The sequence below is a fragment of the Galleria mellonella genome, unplaced genomic scaffold (assembly GCF_026898425.1).
Source record: "Galleria mellonella isolate WM207_F2 unplaced genomic scaffold, CSIRO_AGI_GalMel_v1 utg33, whole genome shotgun sequence".
Classification (NCBI taxonomy): domain Eukaryota; kingdom Metazoa; phylum Arthropoda; class Insecta; order Lepidoptera; family Pyralidae; genus Galleria; species Galleria mellonella.
The window spans coordinates 3,020,759-3,040,018 of record NW_026442079.1 but is presented as its reverse complement, the minus strand read 5'-3'; the positions used below and the strand labels follow the sequence as shown (position 1 = coordinate 3,040,018).

The 19,260-nt window shown below is 31.4% G+C and overlaps 1 protein-coding gene across 2 annotated transcripts; it reads right to left on the bottom strand.

Moving 5' to 3' along the window:
- Positions 1-2,209: 2,209 nt before the first annotated feature.
- LOC113516487 (uncharacterized) lies at positions 2,210-13,398 on the bottom strand. Of its 2 annotated transcripts, none has more exons than XM_026900908.3 (6): positions 13,123-13,398; positions 10,511-10,660; positions 8,185-9,468; positions 7,743-7,908; positions 7,240-7,438; positions 2,210-5,805 (listed from the first exon to the last, which is right to left on the bottom strand). In XM_026900908.3, exons 1-6 carry the CDS (start codon positions 13,249-13,251, stop codon positions 5,688-5,690), a joined length of 2,046 nt encoding a protein of 681 aa, XP_026756709.2. In that variant the 5' UTR covers positions 13,252-13,398; the 3' UTR covers positions 2,210-5,687. The 2 variants fall into 2 exon arrangements, with proteins under 2 accessions (XP_026756709.2, XP_052752533.1); XM_052896573.1 differs by lacking the exon at positions 13,123-13,398 and adding an exon at positions 12,759-12,822.
- Between the last annotated feature and the right edge of the window lie 5,862 nt (positions 13,399-19,260).

Here is a 19,260-nt window from a genome sequence, read left to right as displayed (position 1 = left end):
TTATAGTACTCTTATAAAAAATAACAATTGTGCCATTACCACATTTGTAAGCTGAGCGAGCAATCGATATATTAATGATATATTACTATTTCCTTGTAAACATAAAAAAGCAGTAGTCGATGTCTATTTTAGTATTTTGGAATAACCAGATTGGATAAAATTAAAAACGAGTATATCCGTGACATTTTTAAGGTTGCAAGTGGTACAAGAAAATTTAAGAGAAAACCGCCTGGCGCTGGTACGAACATGTGATGGATCAGGATGATAACCATGTGATTAACAAAATGATAGTAATAGAAAAAGGAAAAAGAGGCCATGGTTGACCACTAATGACCTGGTTGCTTATAATACAAAATTGCAGTGAACGGACAACCCATAACCGTACGATGTTGTGCAGGACTAATAAGAATAAACTGGAGCAAATGCCAGGAGAAAAAATAAGTCGATGTCTGTTTTGGTAGATACCAAATTAGACATCGACTTCTTATAGATATAAAGATTGCATCACAATATATAGAGATGGTTTTGTTAGATGTTTGAGATAAATCCCTATTATGAATACCGAATTGTAGTATAATAATAAAAGTGCGTCTATGGTTATATTACTGATTAATTAAAGTATTCATATTTTACAGCCCATTCGTATTGCGTAAAGAGAAAACATCACATTATTTTATAGTCAATCACTATCAAAATAAGGGACGATTGAATGACGACACGACGTATTTTAATTATCGCTACCCTGAGACAATTACATATTATATAAAATTCACAGTCATTTTGTATTCTTTCTTTATTATATACATATTGCAGCATGATCAATCGAACTGGTATCATATAATGACTTTATAAGAAACAAAAGTCTAATTAATATAAGGGTACAAATTACAACACCGTGTTTATAAGTTGCGTCAATACAAGGCGCAGCGTTGATAGTTGATATTTTAAATCGCGAAAATGACAATGAACGTGTTTACATCTTCTTTGGTGGTGTCGAGAGCCCAATTTGATTTACTTACGGGCCAATAGACCGGGTGCCATTTGCCAGTAATTATATCAGTTGTAGCTTTTACAAATATTCGGTACATGCGCGAGAATGCGAAATAGCATAAATAATATAAATTTAACAACGATTATTATATAATAATCTTTACAATGCCGTGTAGGTCCCGGCATAAAATAGGCCACATCTTCTTTCCCGTGGGTATCGTAAGAGGAGACTTAGGGAGCTTATGGTCGAGATATTGGCAGCAGCGTCCCTTTCCAAACATCACCAAAAGCCTATTTGCGGTTACTAACCCGCCTGCAAACATCGCATCTACTGGTAAAACGCCCGTTATGGATGAGGTTTACGTTCAGCAGTGGACAATTAACGGTTGATATAATACTATTATATAATAATCGCTGTTAATTTTTTAACGAGATATGTAACGCAGCATCTTATGCAGTATTAATACTTATGTATCTCTAGAATAAGACAACAAAATAGAAATATTATTATTATTGAAACCTATAAAAGCCACTGGTGTAATTCGCTATTATCGTATTGTATTATCCTTTATGCTATATTGGCAAGAATTCTATTTGTACTCATGTGTTTATTAATGCTTCGAAAATTAATTCTCCACAGAGAAAGTTTACTCGTATACTTGTTTTAAATCATACGTTCAATGGAATCAATTCCTGTAAATTAGAGTGTAACACAGTTTTAATGTTAGTAATGCGAACTAATATTGCCTATATTACTATTATTTATAAGTTATAATTATGAAACTATTACCAATGCGTATGATTGATTCGACTGTCACGAGATTATTATACTGATACAGCTCGACAGATATAGCATTAAGTGTTTATGCGTGAGACCATCTTATATGTATTGAAGCTACAATTACTTTGACATTGAACAAGTAGGTACTTAATGTATGATGATTTCAGTTCTTTTATTGCGTCTGAGATATTTAGAATATTATTAGTTAGAACGTGGTTATAATCCTTATGTCTTGACACGCATGTCACTTCTGTAGCACTATGTTAGTGAAATTATAAGCACTATGATAATAAATAATGTTTTATAGCTAGCCTATCAATCGCAATGTCGATTATATTGAATTTAGGAAGTGACAATATATGAGATATTATAAAAAAGTAGATTCAGGTCAGATTAGGTTGCGTTAGTCATTATAAATTAAAATAAAACTCGTGTTCATTAAATTTCACAACTCGAAAGAGATTCATTTTCGATTACATTCATTATATAAGTATGCTTATATATATATATACTATTTACAAAATTATACATACATGTACATACTTATTTTTTCCTTATTAATTTTCTAAAGTTCGGTGTTAATGAAAAATTCTACCTAAAACAGTAATAATTCATCACAGCTAACAAATATTTCGTTAGGTACGTATTGATTAATCAAATAACTTTTTTTGTATCAGTACGTCTCGAAATTAGAGGTCTAACTTTAGAATAGAAATTATTTTTGATAAGTTCTACACGTGTTCCCTCTAAGCCATCGATTGAATCTGATGGAGTAGTTGCATGTGACAGTACCTATAAATATAGATCGCTGTATGAAGATAGATTTGGTATAAATACCAAATCAGTATCGATCTCAATCAAGTAGACTATTATTATTGTGATTAATTTTAAATTTATAATGAATAAAATAAAAAAAATTAAGAACTAGGTATGTAGTTCGAAAAAAGTAAACAATAACTCATTCATATAATTGATTGTTATTACCGTACACATAAATTCCATGAATTAATAAAAAATAAATAAACAAAATATTAATATATTATAACAACTCGATAATAACTACAAACTAGAAATAGCAACTTCAAGCTCATTAACACTGCAAACCTATTATTATATTGCGTAACTTAATTAACTTATAATTGATATTATCAATAAATACTAATTATATTAATATGATCTTTGGTAAAAAAGAGAAACTAAATATAAAATTTTACATTAGCATAAACAAATAATAATTTAGTCACGCGTCATATAGTCATGAATACTCTACCTACTAGTAGCCTGATGAGAAGTTTACGACATAGTATTAAATAATATTCCGTAATGAGTATGTACTTACATACCTCGTTATCTTTGCATTTACAATCATAACATATAGTACTTCCACAGTACTTGAGAAATGAGATAAACTCGTCAGTAGGTTGATATTACAAGTCTGTCGATAGACAAATACCTATTTTGTGATATTTGGCACTGTCATTATTTCAAGATACCTCAAAGTCGACCAGAGATATTATTGGAGGTATGCCACTTAGCAAAAACAGTCTAGATTATGACTACAGATGTTCAAAACATCGTAGTGGTTGTGTAAGGGTACAGAATAGTGTTCATATATGTAAAGCATTCGTGGGCATAACATTTAGGTACTTAATATATACAGAAACCTGAATGATACTAAAAACTTTCGCGTTTATGAATTTTTTGCTTTGAGATATTAGTTCACATTGCTAGTACAGCACCCGTAAGATCGCCACGTGATTTGGTTGAATGAATCAATTATTATAAGTTATATCCTTGTAATTTTATCACGGTCAACGGATCTGCTTATCGTCATTGTAATTTAAGTAATAACTCAGGCAAGATTATCATTTAATTTTCACCAATTAAAAAATTGGAAATAATAAATATTATTATTAGTGATAACAATGTGGTAATACAATACCACAGAACAAAAAAATTGTGAATTCCAAAAACGTGACTTATAGTCAATAGTAAGTGTATGTTTTTTACATGCAGAAATTAATTTTTAATGCTACTCAATAAGCATGTATGACTTATTATTATTATTATTATTATTATACCTATAAAATGGATATTGTATTGAAATTTAGAAAAAAAAAACACGAGTATACAAATGTCCCTATGAATTCTGTTCACCTCATCAGGCTACAATAATCAATGAAATTAATTCATATATAATAATAAATAATTAAAGCAACATATTAATGCAAAACTCACAATACTTTCATTTATAATGCTTAAATTTTTACTTAAACAAATCATATAGCTTTTTTATTTAGAAACAAATACAATATCCAAATACTAAACAACAAAAATTACCGTAACTATACAAAAAAATTAAGTGTACCTACTAGAATTACTAAAATTGCTTTCAATTTTTGTTAGTTACAAAATAATACATGAAAAATAAATTCTAATACAGAAAATTACAATCTTCTATTATCACATATATATAAACCTAATATAACTGTGTAGTTATGGCGAAATAAAAAATACTAATACTTCATATTTAATTGAAGTTATGCTGTGTGAATTTAATTCATAATTATATATCATAGTATAATAAAACAAGAATAAGTATTGTTACGATAGTCATAATAGACTGCGGGCACCTACACTAGGTGCGTACTTGGGCATATAAATGTTGCCAAGATAGCTATTACCTATTGGATAGATATTAATGGCAACAATCATTTTGCTATTTAAATATGTATATATTTTTTTATAAATATAAACTTTCTTGGACTTTAGGTTACCTCACTGTCTACGCACATCTTATAATGTTCCCTGTTGGATAGTACTTTTTTTTATTTTTGTGGGAAAATTCTTAGCCTAATTTGGTTAGACAGAGAGACCATTCTCCGTCAGCCTATTGCACATTCTATTTACAGTTAAGTAAAGCTGAGTTGAGACCAAAAGTAAATTGCGTACTAATGTTGGCAATTTTCTGTTGGTACAGATATAGGTGACAAATATTTCTATAATGCATTATTTTTACTGCCAACTTAATAAAAATTGCGAATATATATTTAGAGACAACAAAGGAATAGATATGATATTTAAATGTTCTACCCAAATTCTTGCTCAGTCAGCAATATTAGTTGATCTGGATGAAGAAATTTAACTTTAATTTGGTTGAATTTTTATTGAGTCTTAATTGTATATACCCAATATTAAATAAAACCGTGTGCAACCAGCATTGTAAAGGGTTACATTGTTACAATGCTGGGTGCACACGGTTTAATCTTATTGAGATACTTTTGTTTTGATAGGCCGTGATTATACAATTTGCCAATAGCAATATGCTTACAGTTTATAATAATGTGTAGTATATCTATCTATACTTATAATAAATCTGTAGAGAGGTTAATTCTGTACATGAAATATATTTCCAAAATAACTATCAGGGGTGATTAGTGATCGATACTGATGCCAAAAATGCAATCAGTAAAATTTTTATTTGTCTGTATGTTCGTTATAGAAACAAAAACTACTCGACGGATTTTAACGAAACTTGGTACAATTATTCTTCATACTCCTGGGCAGGTTATAGTATCTATACTTTTCATCACGCTACGATCAATAAGAGCAGAGCAGTGAAGGGAAATGTTGGGAAAACGGGAGAAGTTACTCCATTTTTAAGCTTCCGTCGCGTGTGCAGCCTTAATGGCCACTTTTTAAAATGTAAAAATGTCCACTCGTGCGACTCCACCACGGGCCGCTAGTACTACATAAATGTCTATATATTAGATGGTATAAAGTTTATATGACGCCTGAGTGAAGAAAGCATTTTGTTTTGATATTAAATACAGTTTTTAAAACTTTTTCAATAGAAAATATTGTTACATTAAACAGTAAAAGAGAATTTAATGTCTAACCTATTTATAAAATGCGCCTATATCTCTCCTAGAAGCTCTGCGTAGTAGTGCGTAGCACTCAAATAGTCGAGAAGACGTCTCGGCAGAGGTAGGTTGCTGATGAGGTCGCGACGAACGTGCTTTAATATCACAAATCTGAAAAGAAAATCTTAAGATTACTAACTCAGTAATGGACGCATTTTTAAATAGCATGTGTAGATTACGAGAACAGGTGTTTTTTACACATAGTGTATTAAGTAAATCATTCTAGTATGAGTTTTCTTGTCTATCCCATTTATATATAGCAATGTTTTAAAGAGACATAACCAAGATTATTTAATAAATTATTATATGGCGAGTAAATAAAAAATATATAATTATAATAATGATATTATAATTATTTGATAAATTTATTTATATTTACAAATCCTAATTTAGACCTTATCTCATGACCTAAGATTTCTAACTTACATATATCTGATACTATTATAATGTCGACTTAATATAAACTACTGGAAAGTAATTAAATTTACGTTACATATGGCGATTTTCACGGTAATGAAACAGTTGATTAATTAGCACAGAAAAGACCAAGAATGCCCAAATATGACCAGAACCTTATTGTGACATGTCTCGAAATGTAAAGCTCAGGCTGCCAGAATAAAAACCACTCGAAAGCCCCGTTTAAGAAGGGTAAAGGGGGGGGGGGGAGTAAAAATCTTTCACAAAAATCAACTCGTTCATGTAAAAACATTATTTGTCTTAATAAGTAAACAACTTTTCTCTCTAATTCAGTTTTGAGGCTCATCAACATAAGAGTCTAACAAATTTAATTTTAAAAAGCCGACGAATCTCTTATGGTGAAGCTATGCAAGCAGTTCATCATCATCACCTTTGTTCTCTATAGTTGCTTCATTGGTATTACAGAACATTATCATCTATGTATGTTTTTATGATATATATTTGTATATGTAAGTAATATTTGTTTAATGTATTCATGTAAGTACATTTATATGATTATGATGTGCAGTAGTACTCTATTGCATGTGTTATATAATTTGTAAATCAATATGGATATGAGTGTAATTGTTTATCTACAACAATTTTTAAAATTTTCACCGCATAATTATATTTCTGTTTTGTCAAAGGTTGACTGGGACAGAATGCTATATATTATTAATTTTATTAATTAGTACCACCATTGTCGACTGACAATGGTGGTACTATTGTCAACTTATTAATTATCTCATTCATTTTTTCGGCAGTACCCTTTTAAATTAAAAAAAATGTATAAACTACGTAAATAAATAAATTAAAAAAAAACTTGTAGACCACATTTGACAGGGAAATCGATGGGCAAACATAAAAACAAAAACTTTTATCTTTTTTTTTTAAATCAGTTAATTAGATGAGTAGTAAAATTAGTTAAATAGACCTTCGCCGAGCTTTGCATTCATTTCACTATTGTCATTAAAAGCTATCGCACTTTAAAAATTCTCTTATAATAATAAATTATAACATGCCACAATATTCATATGTCTGGTCTGATATAGATTTGGTCGATTTTTTATTTTATATTTATTTATTTACCTGCACATATGCTGTAGACTTTGGACGCGTTTAAATCTAGACACTGGGTATAGAAGCTGTACTCGTACAGGTCCTAGCACAGGCCTCAAATTCAGAAAGAATAAATATCGCCCACTTCGAGATGTCTCCACAGCATTCTCTATGAATTCCACAATTGTTTGAGCTTTGAACATAGTACACCCACCGAAGCAAAAATTACCTGAAGTAGAGGATAAGAATATTTTTAGGAATATGAATATATAAAATGTGTTTTTGTATTTATTATTGATAATATACCTATAAAATGGTAAACTCTTTATTCATATAAATGTTCTCTATTAGACTGATTTTAGGTATTTACTGATTTTAGAAAGTTTTTATCTTTTACTTATACACTTATTTCACAGTTTAAAAGATATATCAATTGTTAAAATAGTTCAAAGGATTTTTTTTTTAAATTTTAATATATACAAAATGAAGTTGCTTAATAAATAAATAACATATTATAATAATTTAATATTTACCCTGATCATGTTCTATTCTAACGTGTCTAAGCCCATTCAATTTAAATGTTAGTGTGAATATATAATGGTCGTCACTACTATCTCGTACAATAAAAGACCCATCTGGCTCATTAGATAGTATTTTCTCAGCTGTCTCCACGGAGATGGGGCCCCAATACCAGCCATACTAAAAAAAAAAAATATACATTATATTTGACAGATAAAATAAAGACTTATGTATTCAGAATTATTGAAATCGATTTGGTCTTTCCTCTACATCTACATTTAAGAAATATGGGTTATAATATTTATTTTAAACTTACATAAGATGTCATCAGATACTCATCTTAAATTTATACATTTAATGACTGTATATAATGTGTCCTAATGTGCGTAGAAAAAGTCTTCGAGAGCGCACAGAGATTTGTTTGCACACAAAACGCAGTAATATTAAAATACTTACATCCTTAACTTTCTGGATAGAAGTAGCAAAATCCATAACCGTCTCTTCTTCGTTAGCGGGTCGACGAGAGGTTTGTGGTGTCTGCGGCAGCGGTAGCGGGGGCAGTGCACGTCTTACGGCCGGTGGCGGAGAGTTTTCCTTACTTCCGTTCACTTTTTCAATATCAGTATTATTATCGATCACAGATTGACGTCGCCAACGAAACAAATTACAGAAACTTTGTTTCAGATTTATCGACAAAATTCTAACGGGAGACATTTTAACTTTTTGATTTTGATTTGATGACATTTTCTTTAAAGTCTTGTCGTTTTTATCTACTTCTATTATATCCTTTGGGATATTTTCTTTATGTTTCTTATTTTTAGCATTCATTCCAAAGGAATTTTTATTAGTTTTCTTATGATTATTGTTAGTTTCTACCGATTTGGGACCTTCATTACTTTCTTTTAAAAATACTGTAGCGCCCGCATCTTTTGTCGAATGTCTAGAATGTATACCAACATTTGTCATAATAGTATTGTTCTTCTTATTCATCGTATTTCTACATTCAGAATCACTTGAACTAGAATATAATGTGTGTAAATATTTTCTCATTTCACGCAAAGTCAAGTGAAGTGAATCAGTATCAGAATCAGTAGCACTTTTCTTGCAAGTAGAACTAGGCAAGCTATGTCTTTTAGTCTTAACGTCTTTATGTCTACTAGTTTCTTTGAGCTTATGATTCCTATCAAGTGGTAAATGGCTAGTTCCTATACTTTGTGGAGTGCTTTTACCACGCTTTTTATTACTTCTAGGAAACTTCTTTCCTTTACTTCTCGTGTTGACGTGACTAGGACGTACCATATCTATAGGCACCGCATAAATGTCGCTGTCGAAAGGGACATTATACATGTCTGTGATGTCGGACGTTTTTGCTGATAAAGTATCATGTGATATAGCTTGCGTTATAAAGCTCGAGTCATCTGCTTGGAACTGGGTGACAAGCGAGTTATGACTACTTGATAAACGAGACGAAAGAGAGTTTCTTGACGACGGCCTATTTGTGCGGCAAGGACTTAAATGTAAGAGTCTGGGACTCGCAAACCTGTGATTCAAACACTGGCGACGTTCGTACAACGATTCTGGTTTTAATTTCCTCGGATAAATAGGTGACACATGCCTAGTAGACATCGGAATATCTAAGCTTGATGATTTAGATTTAGTTGCCGATTCATTGGAATAAATAATAGTTGGAGGCACATACACAGCCGTAAAATTGTCAATGTTTACTGGAACAGGGTTGTCCTGGAAAAAAAAAATAACAAAACTTATATAATTTAGTATTATGACCGTATTTGCAAAGTTTTAATTGAATGACGGCACATTAATATTTGTAATATATTCCATAATATGAAAAATCATCACTAATTGTCATAAATGAGATCAGTCAGAAGAGCTACTACTACTAATCTACACCTACACTAATAGATGAAAGGAAAGCTGATTATATTTCTTTATATACAGTAATATAATAATTACACATTGATGGAGGAGACTAACTGGAAACAACATCACAGATAAATGTAAAACAAGAAATAATCAAAATAAAACCCTACACCAGACTGCTTCGCTAATGTGGCGATAAATTATTATGCTTTTCTTATGAAATACCTAATTATCTCACAGCTCTACCCTTGTAAATCAGTACATAAATATCCTAGGAGCTAAGTTAGGATATAAGCTACCTGTGTAGCAAATTTAATTGAAATCCATTAAGTAGTTTTTGCATGAAAGAGTAACAAACAATCATCCATACATCTATTCATTATTACAAAATTTCGCAATTATTAAATTAATAGGATTAATGCGTGCAGAACGATGACCTTTTATAAAAAAATGAACAAACCATTTTAGTCCATTTGGGGTATGTAATAATTGAAACTAGTATAGTAGACAACTTCGTCTATTATATAACATCATCATCATTTCAGCCATTATTCGTCCACTGCTGTGCATAGACCTCCTCCATCTTATTACCGTGGCCGCTACCGTGATCAGGGCAGGAAGAGCCGCCGGGGACTAAAAGCCGTTTCCTTACGGTGTTTACCATTGGGGGGTTTTGCCAGTAATTGCCTCGCTTGGCAAACAGTTTGGCAACCGCAGTTAGGTCTTTGGAGATAATTTAAGAGGGATGCTGCTGCCCATCCATCGACCATAAATTCCCCTAATCGCCTCTTACGACACCCACGGAAAAGGAAGGGGTGGGCCATTCAATGCCGGGACTGATACAGCATATTGATATTATAATATATTTATTATTATTTAAAAAAAAATATACTTCTCTTACTTGAAATTCTGGTGGCGGCTCAATAGTGGTCACTACAACTTTCCCAGGACCTTTTTTTACAGTATTGAAAAAGTCACCACACATGCGTTCAGAGGTTTCAGTAGACTCACACAATGACAACGACCTCTCATCAAAATCACTTTCTTGTAGCTGCGTAAACAATAAAATTACAATAAAAATAAAAATATCACTTCATAAACACACAAGGCTTGAAAAGAAAACGAAAATTTGGTACTTTTTGTAAAATAACAACAAACAGTCTTTAGGTTAGATTTTTTGGAATATAACTGTGAAAACTAAATCCAATTTGGTGCAATAGTTTTTGCGTGACGCCAAAACAAACATACAAACAGACAGACAAAAATTCTAAAAATTATTGTTTGGTTTTATTTTTCTTATTAATATCCCTTCATATCAATCTTCTATAATTAATTATCCTTAATTAATTCCAATGTACAGACATTCATCATCTAATCAGCCGTTATCTGTCGATGGCTGAACATAGGCCTCTCCCATTGACTGCCATAAAGAATGGCCATGAGCAGATGTATAATGTTCTGTACATTGTCTACTTAAAATTTTATTAACATTAAAATTCATTATCATCAAAAACTTCCACTTTTATACAAAACTTTTATACAGATATAGGATGAAAAACAGGTTATAAAATTGTTAAAATAAACTTATGCAATTACAATTACTACAAGTCATGTAAGTACTATAAAAATAAATTATTATAAGTGTTCGCATGTAACAAAAAGAAATATCAAATTTTGCCAAGCTCATTTACATTAACATCATCATATCAAAAAAGACCAATTATATACATTTTTTACTACAACAAATGAGTTATAATGAAGAATGAAAAGAACAATAAATATAATACATTCGCTAAGTAAGAACAGTTGAACATAAACTCATTTATCCGTCGCTTTTTATCACATAGCTTATATATAATAGCACAAATCATTTACTCAAAATCTGTACAAACATAAGAATACTTCCTATGATAATTTCATTGTATATTAATTTTAATATAATTATAATGATTTATAATTTTGAATTTAAATTAATGAATTATAGAGAAAATTATGGATGAAAATCCTAAAAGTTAAAAAAATTATATTACTGCGTTGACCATTTGAGATCATCAGACTGACACCAAAAACAGTGTCAATTTAAAACTTTCTTCTTCAGTTATCACAGTATATTTTAATCTAAGTAGATATTCAGAAATGTATATCTTATTATCATTATCATCATATCAGCCTTTAATAGTCCACTGCTGAACATAGGCCTCTCCCATAGAAGGGGTGACCCATTCTATGCTGGTACCACATGGCATTCAAATATTATATTCACTACAAATATATCATTAACAAATGTTTGTGATGGCTTCAGAAATTATAAGCAGTCTGAAAATTTTATTTGTAACAATATTATTTCAGAAAAGTTCTTTGCACAATATAATTAAATTCAAAATATTTATTAAATCCGATTCGCAATGCTGCAGTTGATATTATTATAATTTTGCTTATTCCATGTATTTAAGGTGTACTGACTAATAATATATACACAATCTTAATAAATCTAATCCATTTGCAAACACAAAACTCATCTATCACTGTTTAAACCTTAACCACAGTATAACCACTCAACTAAAAATTATTTTTAGTTTATAAATGGCACCATAGGCATCACTCAAATACCCTGTTAAGTTTATGTCTGTGTATTCCCTTCTGGAGACCACTGTGGTCAAATTCCAATGAATTCATTACAATGTGCCAACTGACATCACTTCATCCTTACCTACCATCTCTCACTGGTGCCTAATCAGTATATACCAATAACATAGATGGGGTTATCATTCTATTTTTGTCATGTAAAAAATCCATAATCTACAGGAATGACAATCCATGAGTGGTAGTATGGTTGTTATAGGATATTCTATGATTTCCATGATGCTTATCATATCTATAGACTCATGTAATTTACAACAGAAAGGAAGTTGTTTTCTTAGTTGAATAAAAAAATTATACTCAACCTAGTCGTCACCAACCAAGCAAAACTTGTATAGATAATAGACAGTTAATATCTGCATTATTGTATATTAAAAAAAACACAAACCAATACAAACAGGCCTACTTTCTATGTTTGCATTATATGGGAATCAAAACAACAACAATTGGTAGACCAGGTGATGCATTATATTTAAAAATTAGTTATAAATATAACATTTATGCCATACCTGTTACAAAATTTTTAACAGCTATTTCACATAAAATAGGTATTTGCACAGGAAACATACTTTACTAAAACAAAACATTTAAATTTAATAATTGTAAAATTTGTCTATTATATATAATGATCATCATCATCATCATTCTTCCCTCATCCCAATTATGAGGAGCGTTCTCGTTGTAATAATATATATAATTTATCAATAGATTCATGTTAATCAAATAAAAATATGCGAATAGGAGATAAAAATGGAATGCATTGTCTGAAATAGAAATTACAAAAGACCTTCGTCATAATTACCAATAATAATAAATAAATAAATAATGTATTTTGAGGCCTGTTGTAGCACGTATATATAATCATTGACTCACCTCGGATGCTACGTGATGCCATCCACTAGCAGAATCACTCGAAAAAGAACCACTTGTAATCAGTAGACCACTGTCTTCACTTAAAGGAGGTGCTTCAGAATTTGTTGAAAAAGAAGGCGGTGACTCCATCACCGCAAAGATCGAGAAATACAAATTAATCTAATTGAAACATAAAATTAACGGTTATTTCATAATATTTTGTAAAATTAAGAAAACAGTAATTAACTAATACAATATTTATACTCGTCTGTATAAATCTAACTAAAGTGACTCAGTGAAATTAGGTACTTACCTACTTAACTAAATCTAAAAGTAATTTTGACAACAAAATGACCAATCATAAACCCGCTTTCTTGTAACACGATTAAATGATTGGTTAAAATTCGTCAACCCCACAGACATATTGTGGTTATAAGGTACTATCTCAGGTAAATCACTACACTATTCTTATTCTATGGCAATAAGAAATAGAAATCTAAGAACAAAATACAAATACCTAAATATTTTTGCTGTATAGCGATTGAATAATTATGATAATTACTGTAAAACAGATGAATAAGTACAATTTGTGACTTCATTTTAATATATTTTTATAAGCCTTTTACACAGTGACATAAGGGTAACATTTGATGATTCAGCATACAATTAGGGATCATCTTTAAAATTTGTTTATTTATTTTTAATTAAATAGCCTAGATTTTTTCAAAACTTCCAAAATATGTTTATTTTTTATATACCCGGAGGCTGGTGTGACTAGAAATAAAAAAGGGGTTAATAGAAAATTAGCCAGGACTGTCACTTTGTAAAATAAAGCAAAATATGTAAGTACAATAAGTTGTTTATATCATTATAAACAAGCTTGATGTTTCTTTTTATCGAAGTAACAGTGTATAAAATAAAAAGTTCTAGACAAAAACATTTTATCAGTTTTAATAACATTACTATATAGTAACATTTTTTTAAGTTAGGACAAGCTGTTTTAATAACCCTAAATATCTTTTCACCATAAGCATTTTTATTCACCTCTTAGGTAGAAGCAACATGTGTTTAGATTTTATCCAATAAATTTAGAATGCTGTCTGCCTCGAGTTACAATTCGAGTTGACTAGATACAATACTTATTTGCGACGGAGACTAAGCAGTAAATCGGACACTAGGTAATAATATCTCTCAGATAAATAAGCATGATATACTAAGTGTTATAAACTCTTTGCTACTGTTTTCTAAATGTATGTTTTTATGACGTGCATTGTCATTGTATTATTATAGCTTTACCTATCTAATGTCTAATGGTTTTAATTTATAAAATGTGGCGACGAGAGTAGAAAAAAAAATGGACGCAGAACAATTTCAACAGTTCCTGCAGTTGCAGCGCATGCAACATGAACAATTAACACAAGTAATCCAATTACTTGCAACATCAACACAACATGAACGTGGCCCCACGGAGACGCCCGTGGTGGCCGGAAATAATCAGGATACACCCTGCACACCCGTTTCTAGCACATCAGGTATCAACAAACTATCCATAATGAACAATTTTAAATATGAAAAATTTAACCCTACGACAACAGTAGAAAATTGTTTTTACTACTTTGAAATCAAGTGTTAAATTTTGGATAATAATATAAACATAGACATTAAAAAATATTTGCTCGTCAATTGTTTATCACCAGAAGTTTTTCATGAGATTAAAATTGAACTTATACCTAACTTTGAATCGAGTACTTATGATACTATAAAATCAAAATTAATGGATCTGTACCGCACAAAGAAAACCAGGTATCGTGCACTTTCTGAATTCTGGGATTGTATTAGACAGGATGGAGAAACAATGGAGCACTACGCGAATAGATTAAAAGAATTGAGTAAAGACTGTGGCTATAATGACATGCTATTAGAACGACAACTTCGAGATCGCTTTGCAACGGGTCTTAACCACACGCAACTTTTAATTGACCTTAAACAAAAATGGCCGGACCTAGTAGAAGAAAGTCATCATGACGGCACTACTGAGGTAACCTTTTCCCAAATTTTTGCAGTTGCTCAATCACGTGAGCTGGCTGAAGGTGATAAAAATACAGCAAACATAGCAAGTGGTGTTTATAAGGTTAAACAAAATAAATCTGATCTCCGTAATCAGAAACAAAGACGTATAACCCCTGATTAATGCCGCCGTTGTAGAAAACGAAGGAAGCATGGATTAGATTTATGTCCAGCTAAAGACAATGTTTGCAAAGAATGCAATAATAAAGGACATTTTGATAACTGTTGTTTGAAAACTGGCAGAGCATATTTATCTTTCGAAAACAAACAAATACGTAAAGGTAGTAAAAAATTACATAAAGTTAATAGATACTACTCTTCCGGAAGCAGCGATTATACGGCGAGGAGCTCAAGCCCTAGTGAAGACGATACTGAAGATGAATTAACTGCTGTTCACAAGATCAACAATAGAAATAGCAAGGACAGCAAGAAAATTGACGTCATTATCAATGGCAAACCATGTACTATGGATTGGGACTCAGGATCTCTTTATTCTATCATAGACGTCCGTTTTTGAAAACAAATAGGAGCTCCCCAGTTGACTGACGCACCACATCTACGTGCTTATGGAAATTTAAAACTTAAGTCATTAGGTTTGACGGATGTGACGGTACAAGTACAAGATCAAGAACGAATTGTACCAGTAATAGTTATGAAAAATGCAGATCCAATGCTATTTGGTCTACAATGGAGCCAAGTATTCGATATGGAATTTCCTAAACCAGTCTACACTATTCGTACTTTACAACAACCTACAACGCTTAAGCAGGTTTTAAATACATACAAATCTCTATTTGATGATCAATTGGGTAAAGTCAAGAACTATAAAGTGAATATTCATATTAAACCTGGTACACAACCTAAACACCTTCCTCCTAGACCTGTAAAGTTCTCTTTGAAAAAGAATATCGAAATAGAATTGAAGCGGCTCGTGGATACTGGTATAGTAACTGAAGTAGATCCTAATATAACTCCTGTTGAATGGGCAACGCCTACTGTCAATGTGATTAAGACTAATGGCCAAGTGAGAATTTGTGGAGACTATCGCAGCACTTTAAACCCTGTCCTCATTACGCATGGACATCCAGTTCCTTTGTTTGATCAATTACGTCAAAAATTAGCAAAGGGAGAGAAATTTACCAAAATTGATTTGAAAGACGCCTACTTACAGTTTCCAATTGCTGCTGACTCAAATAAATATCTTACCATTACTACACATAAAGGTTATTTTCAATATAATAGAATGTCTTTTGGAATCTCCACAGCCCCATCTATTTTCCAACATTTTCTAGACAAACTGCTTGAAGATATTCCAAATGTCGCAGTATATTTTGATGATATTGCTATAACTGGTAAAAATGACTTAGATCATCTTAGAACTCTATCCATAGTATTTCTACTATAAAAATAATGATATTGTGCAGCCAATTTCTTTTGCTTCGCGGAAATTAAAACCAGCAGAGGCTAAATATTCCGTTATCGATCGTGAGGCGCTTGCCATTTTCTTCGGAATTAAGAAATTTGACCAATATTTACGTGGTGGAAAATTTACCTTGGTGACTAATCACAAGCCTTTATTAGGGACTCGACGCAATCTGCCTAAGTTATGTAACAACCGTCTAGTACGTTGGGCCCTTCTGATTGGCAGCTATAACTACGATGTTGTATTTACAAAAGGCAAACTTAATGTCATGGCTGACTATCTCTCACGAATGCCCAACCCTCACGAAAAACTCTCATTATCAGAAGTTATTATTCATAAAATAGATACACGTCACCAAATGGGTAAGCTACGTGACCTACTTATATCTGAAGACATTCTGAGAAACGAAGTTAAGAAAGATCCTATTCTTAAAAAAATCAATGAATTTTTAAAAACTGGTTGGCGCCTAGATAATTTGTCAGAAAAATTGAGACCATATTTACGAAAACATTGTGAGTTATCATTAGTTAGTTGTTTCCATGGAAGAGGGTTCACGTAGATTTTGCGGGTCCTTTTGAAAGCAAATTTTGGTTAGTACTCTGTGACGCACTATCTAAACGGATTGAAATTAAACCAATGCCTACGATTATTACAACTAAGCTATGCAATGAACTAGATACAATTTTCACTTCTTTTGATCTCCCACAAATTATAGTCTCGGAAAATAGCCCTCAATGTACATCTCAACAATTTCAGGAATACTGCAAATGCAACGGTATTAGACACGTTAGGTCATCGACTTATCATACTAGGACGAATGGTTTAGCAGAAAAACTAGTTCGAACTTTTAAAACCAGAATGTCACCTAGTACATATGATGAATTAAGTTCAAAAAAACGTTTGAAAAACTTTCTATTTACCTATCGAATTACGCTTAGAACTGATACCAGTAAATCACCAGTAGAAATTCTATTAGGGCGGCAACTACGTTGTCTCTTACACAACATTAAACCTAATCCTAGAAGATCCCTTCGCTACAGATTTTCAAGCTAACATAGGATACGACAAGGAAATGTTTTATAATCCGGGAGAGAATGTCTATGTACGTTTTCGAGATGATAAGTATTAAAAACCTGCCACAGTAGCCCGACGCACATATCGTTATTCTTACTTAATTAATACCCCTGTTGGAATGAAAAAGTTCCATGCTGATCATATAAGGAAGCGAATAATTGAAGAATATTTATCTCTACCTAATAATACTCAAGATAGCCAAGGCATGCAACAAAATATACCAACATGTTCAAAAGAAAGAAATTTACCCTTAGTTTCAACACAGGCTGTTGTTCAAGATCAATTTGAAATAATACCCATGAGGTGCAACGACGAAACGCCGAAGTACTCAACTAAGATGTCATTTAAACCTAACGTTCTTGAAGGGAGTATCTTACCACCTACAGTCGAAGGGTTAACACGTAGTAGTGGTACATCCGCAATTGACGTGAGACGTAGTAGGCGAGTTGTCAAACCACACCAACGTCTTATCACAGAGATGTCCTAGTCTTGTTAGGGGTGGACGAATATTATAAACTCTTTGCTAATGTTTTCTAAATGCATGTTTTTTATGACGTGCATTGTCATTGTATTATTAAAGCTTTACCTATCTAATGTCTAATGGTTTTAAATTATAAAACTTAGTTTATGTAGTACTTGCTTATCAAGTATGAAAAAAGTTGTTAGAATCATTTAACTCAAGAAAAATTTCAATTGTGAGAAAGAAACTATCGACATGCTACCTATGAAGATGATATAAAACCCAGTCTGGTGAGAATTGAACTCACACGACGAGGGTTTCATATTATTATTATATATATATTCGATAAACACGGTAACATGCAACAATGAGTCATAGTGAATTATCTACAGATACAATAATGAAACAGCGTGAGGGATTAAAAGGCACGCCAAAACTCACAGATCTACATAAACACTCACACTAATACAAGTGCAAAGACGAAGTTAGGGGATATGATTACACTAAAAAACAAATTTTTATACAGCGTTTTTAACTTAATCTCGATGAAATATGACAACGTTGCAAATAAAAAATGCTCTGCTTACGAACTAAAATGTGAATCATGTAATAATTAATAAATCTATTACTGAAAATTTGAAACTTAAAAAAATTTCATAGCAGAATATAGGTATAGTTTTATAAATAATAGATTTATATGCAACATATACCAAAATAACCGTCCCCCCTCCCCCCTTAGGTCCCCTCTTACACCCTTAGGGTAAAATATGATGACGACAGATCTCTTCTGTCACCGTACGAAGTTGTGGATACGTAAGGGAAATGGTGATAATTGATTGTAATATATTAAATGGTAACTTTAATTAAAGAAATAAATCTTTTTGTTTAAAAAAGTATATAGTATCGTTAACGTTCTGCATTTAATGTCAATATGATGATTAAATGATTTAGTATTATTAATACTGTAAAACGGGATTTTCTGTGCAGGAAAATCTGTGATATTGCGACTTTTTCATGATATTTTTTTAAAGTTCTCTATTAATCTTAAAATTCCTATCATTAATTGGAATTAGTAATTCCTATCAATGATAGGAATTTTAAATTGATTTTTATAGCGATGTTTTTTATCTCTTCC

Coding starts and splice junctions, on each gene's coding strand:
- LOC113516487 (XM_026900908.3), bottom strand. CDS start 13,251: ATGGAGTCACCGCCTTCTTTTTCAACAAATTCTGAAGCACCTCCTTTA. Junction 10,661..13,122: donor GGCATCACGTAGCATCCGAG/GTGAGTCAATGA, acceptor TTGTTTACGCAG/CTACAAGAAAGTGATTTTGA. Junction 9,469..10,510: donor AGCCGCCACCAGAATTTCAA/GTAAGAGAAGTA, acceptor TTTTTTTTCCAG/GACAACCCTGTTCCAGTAAA.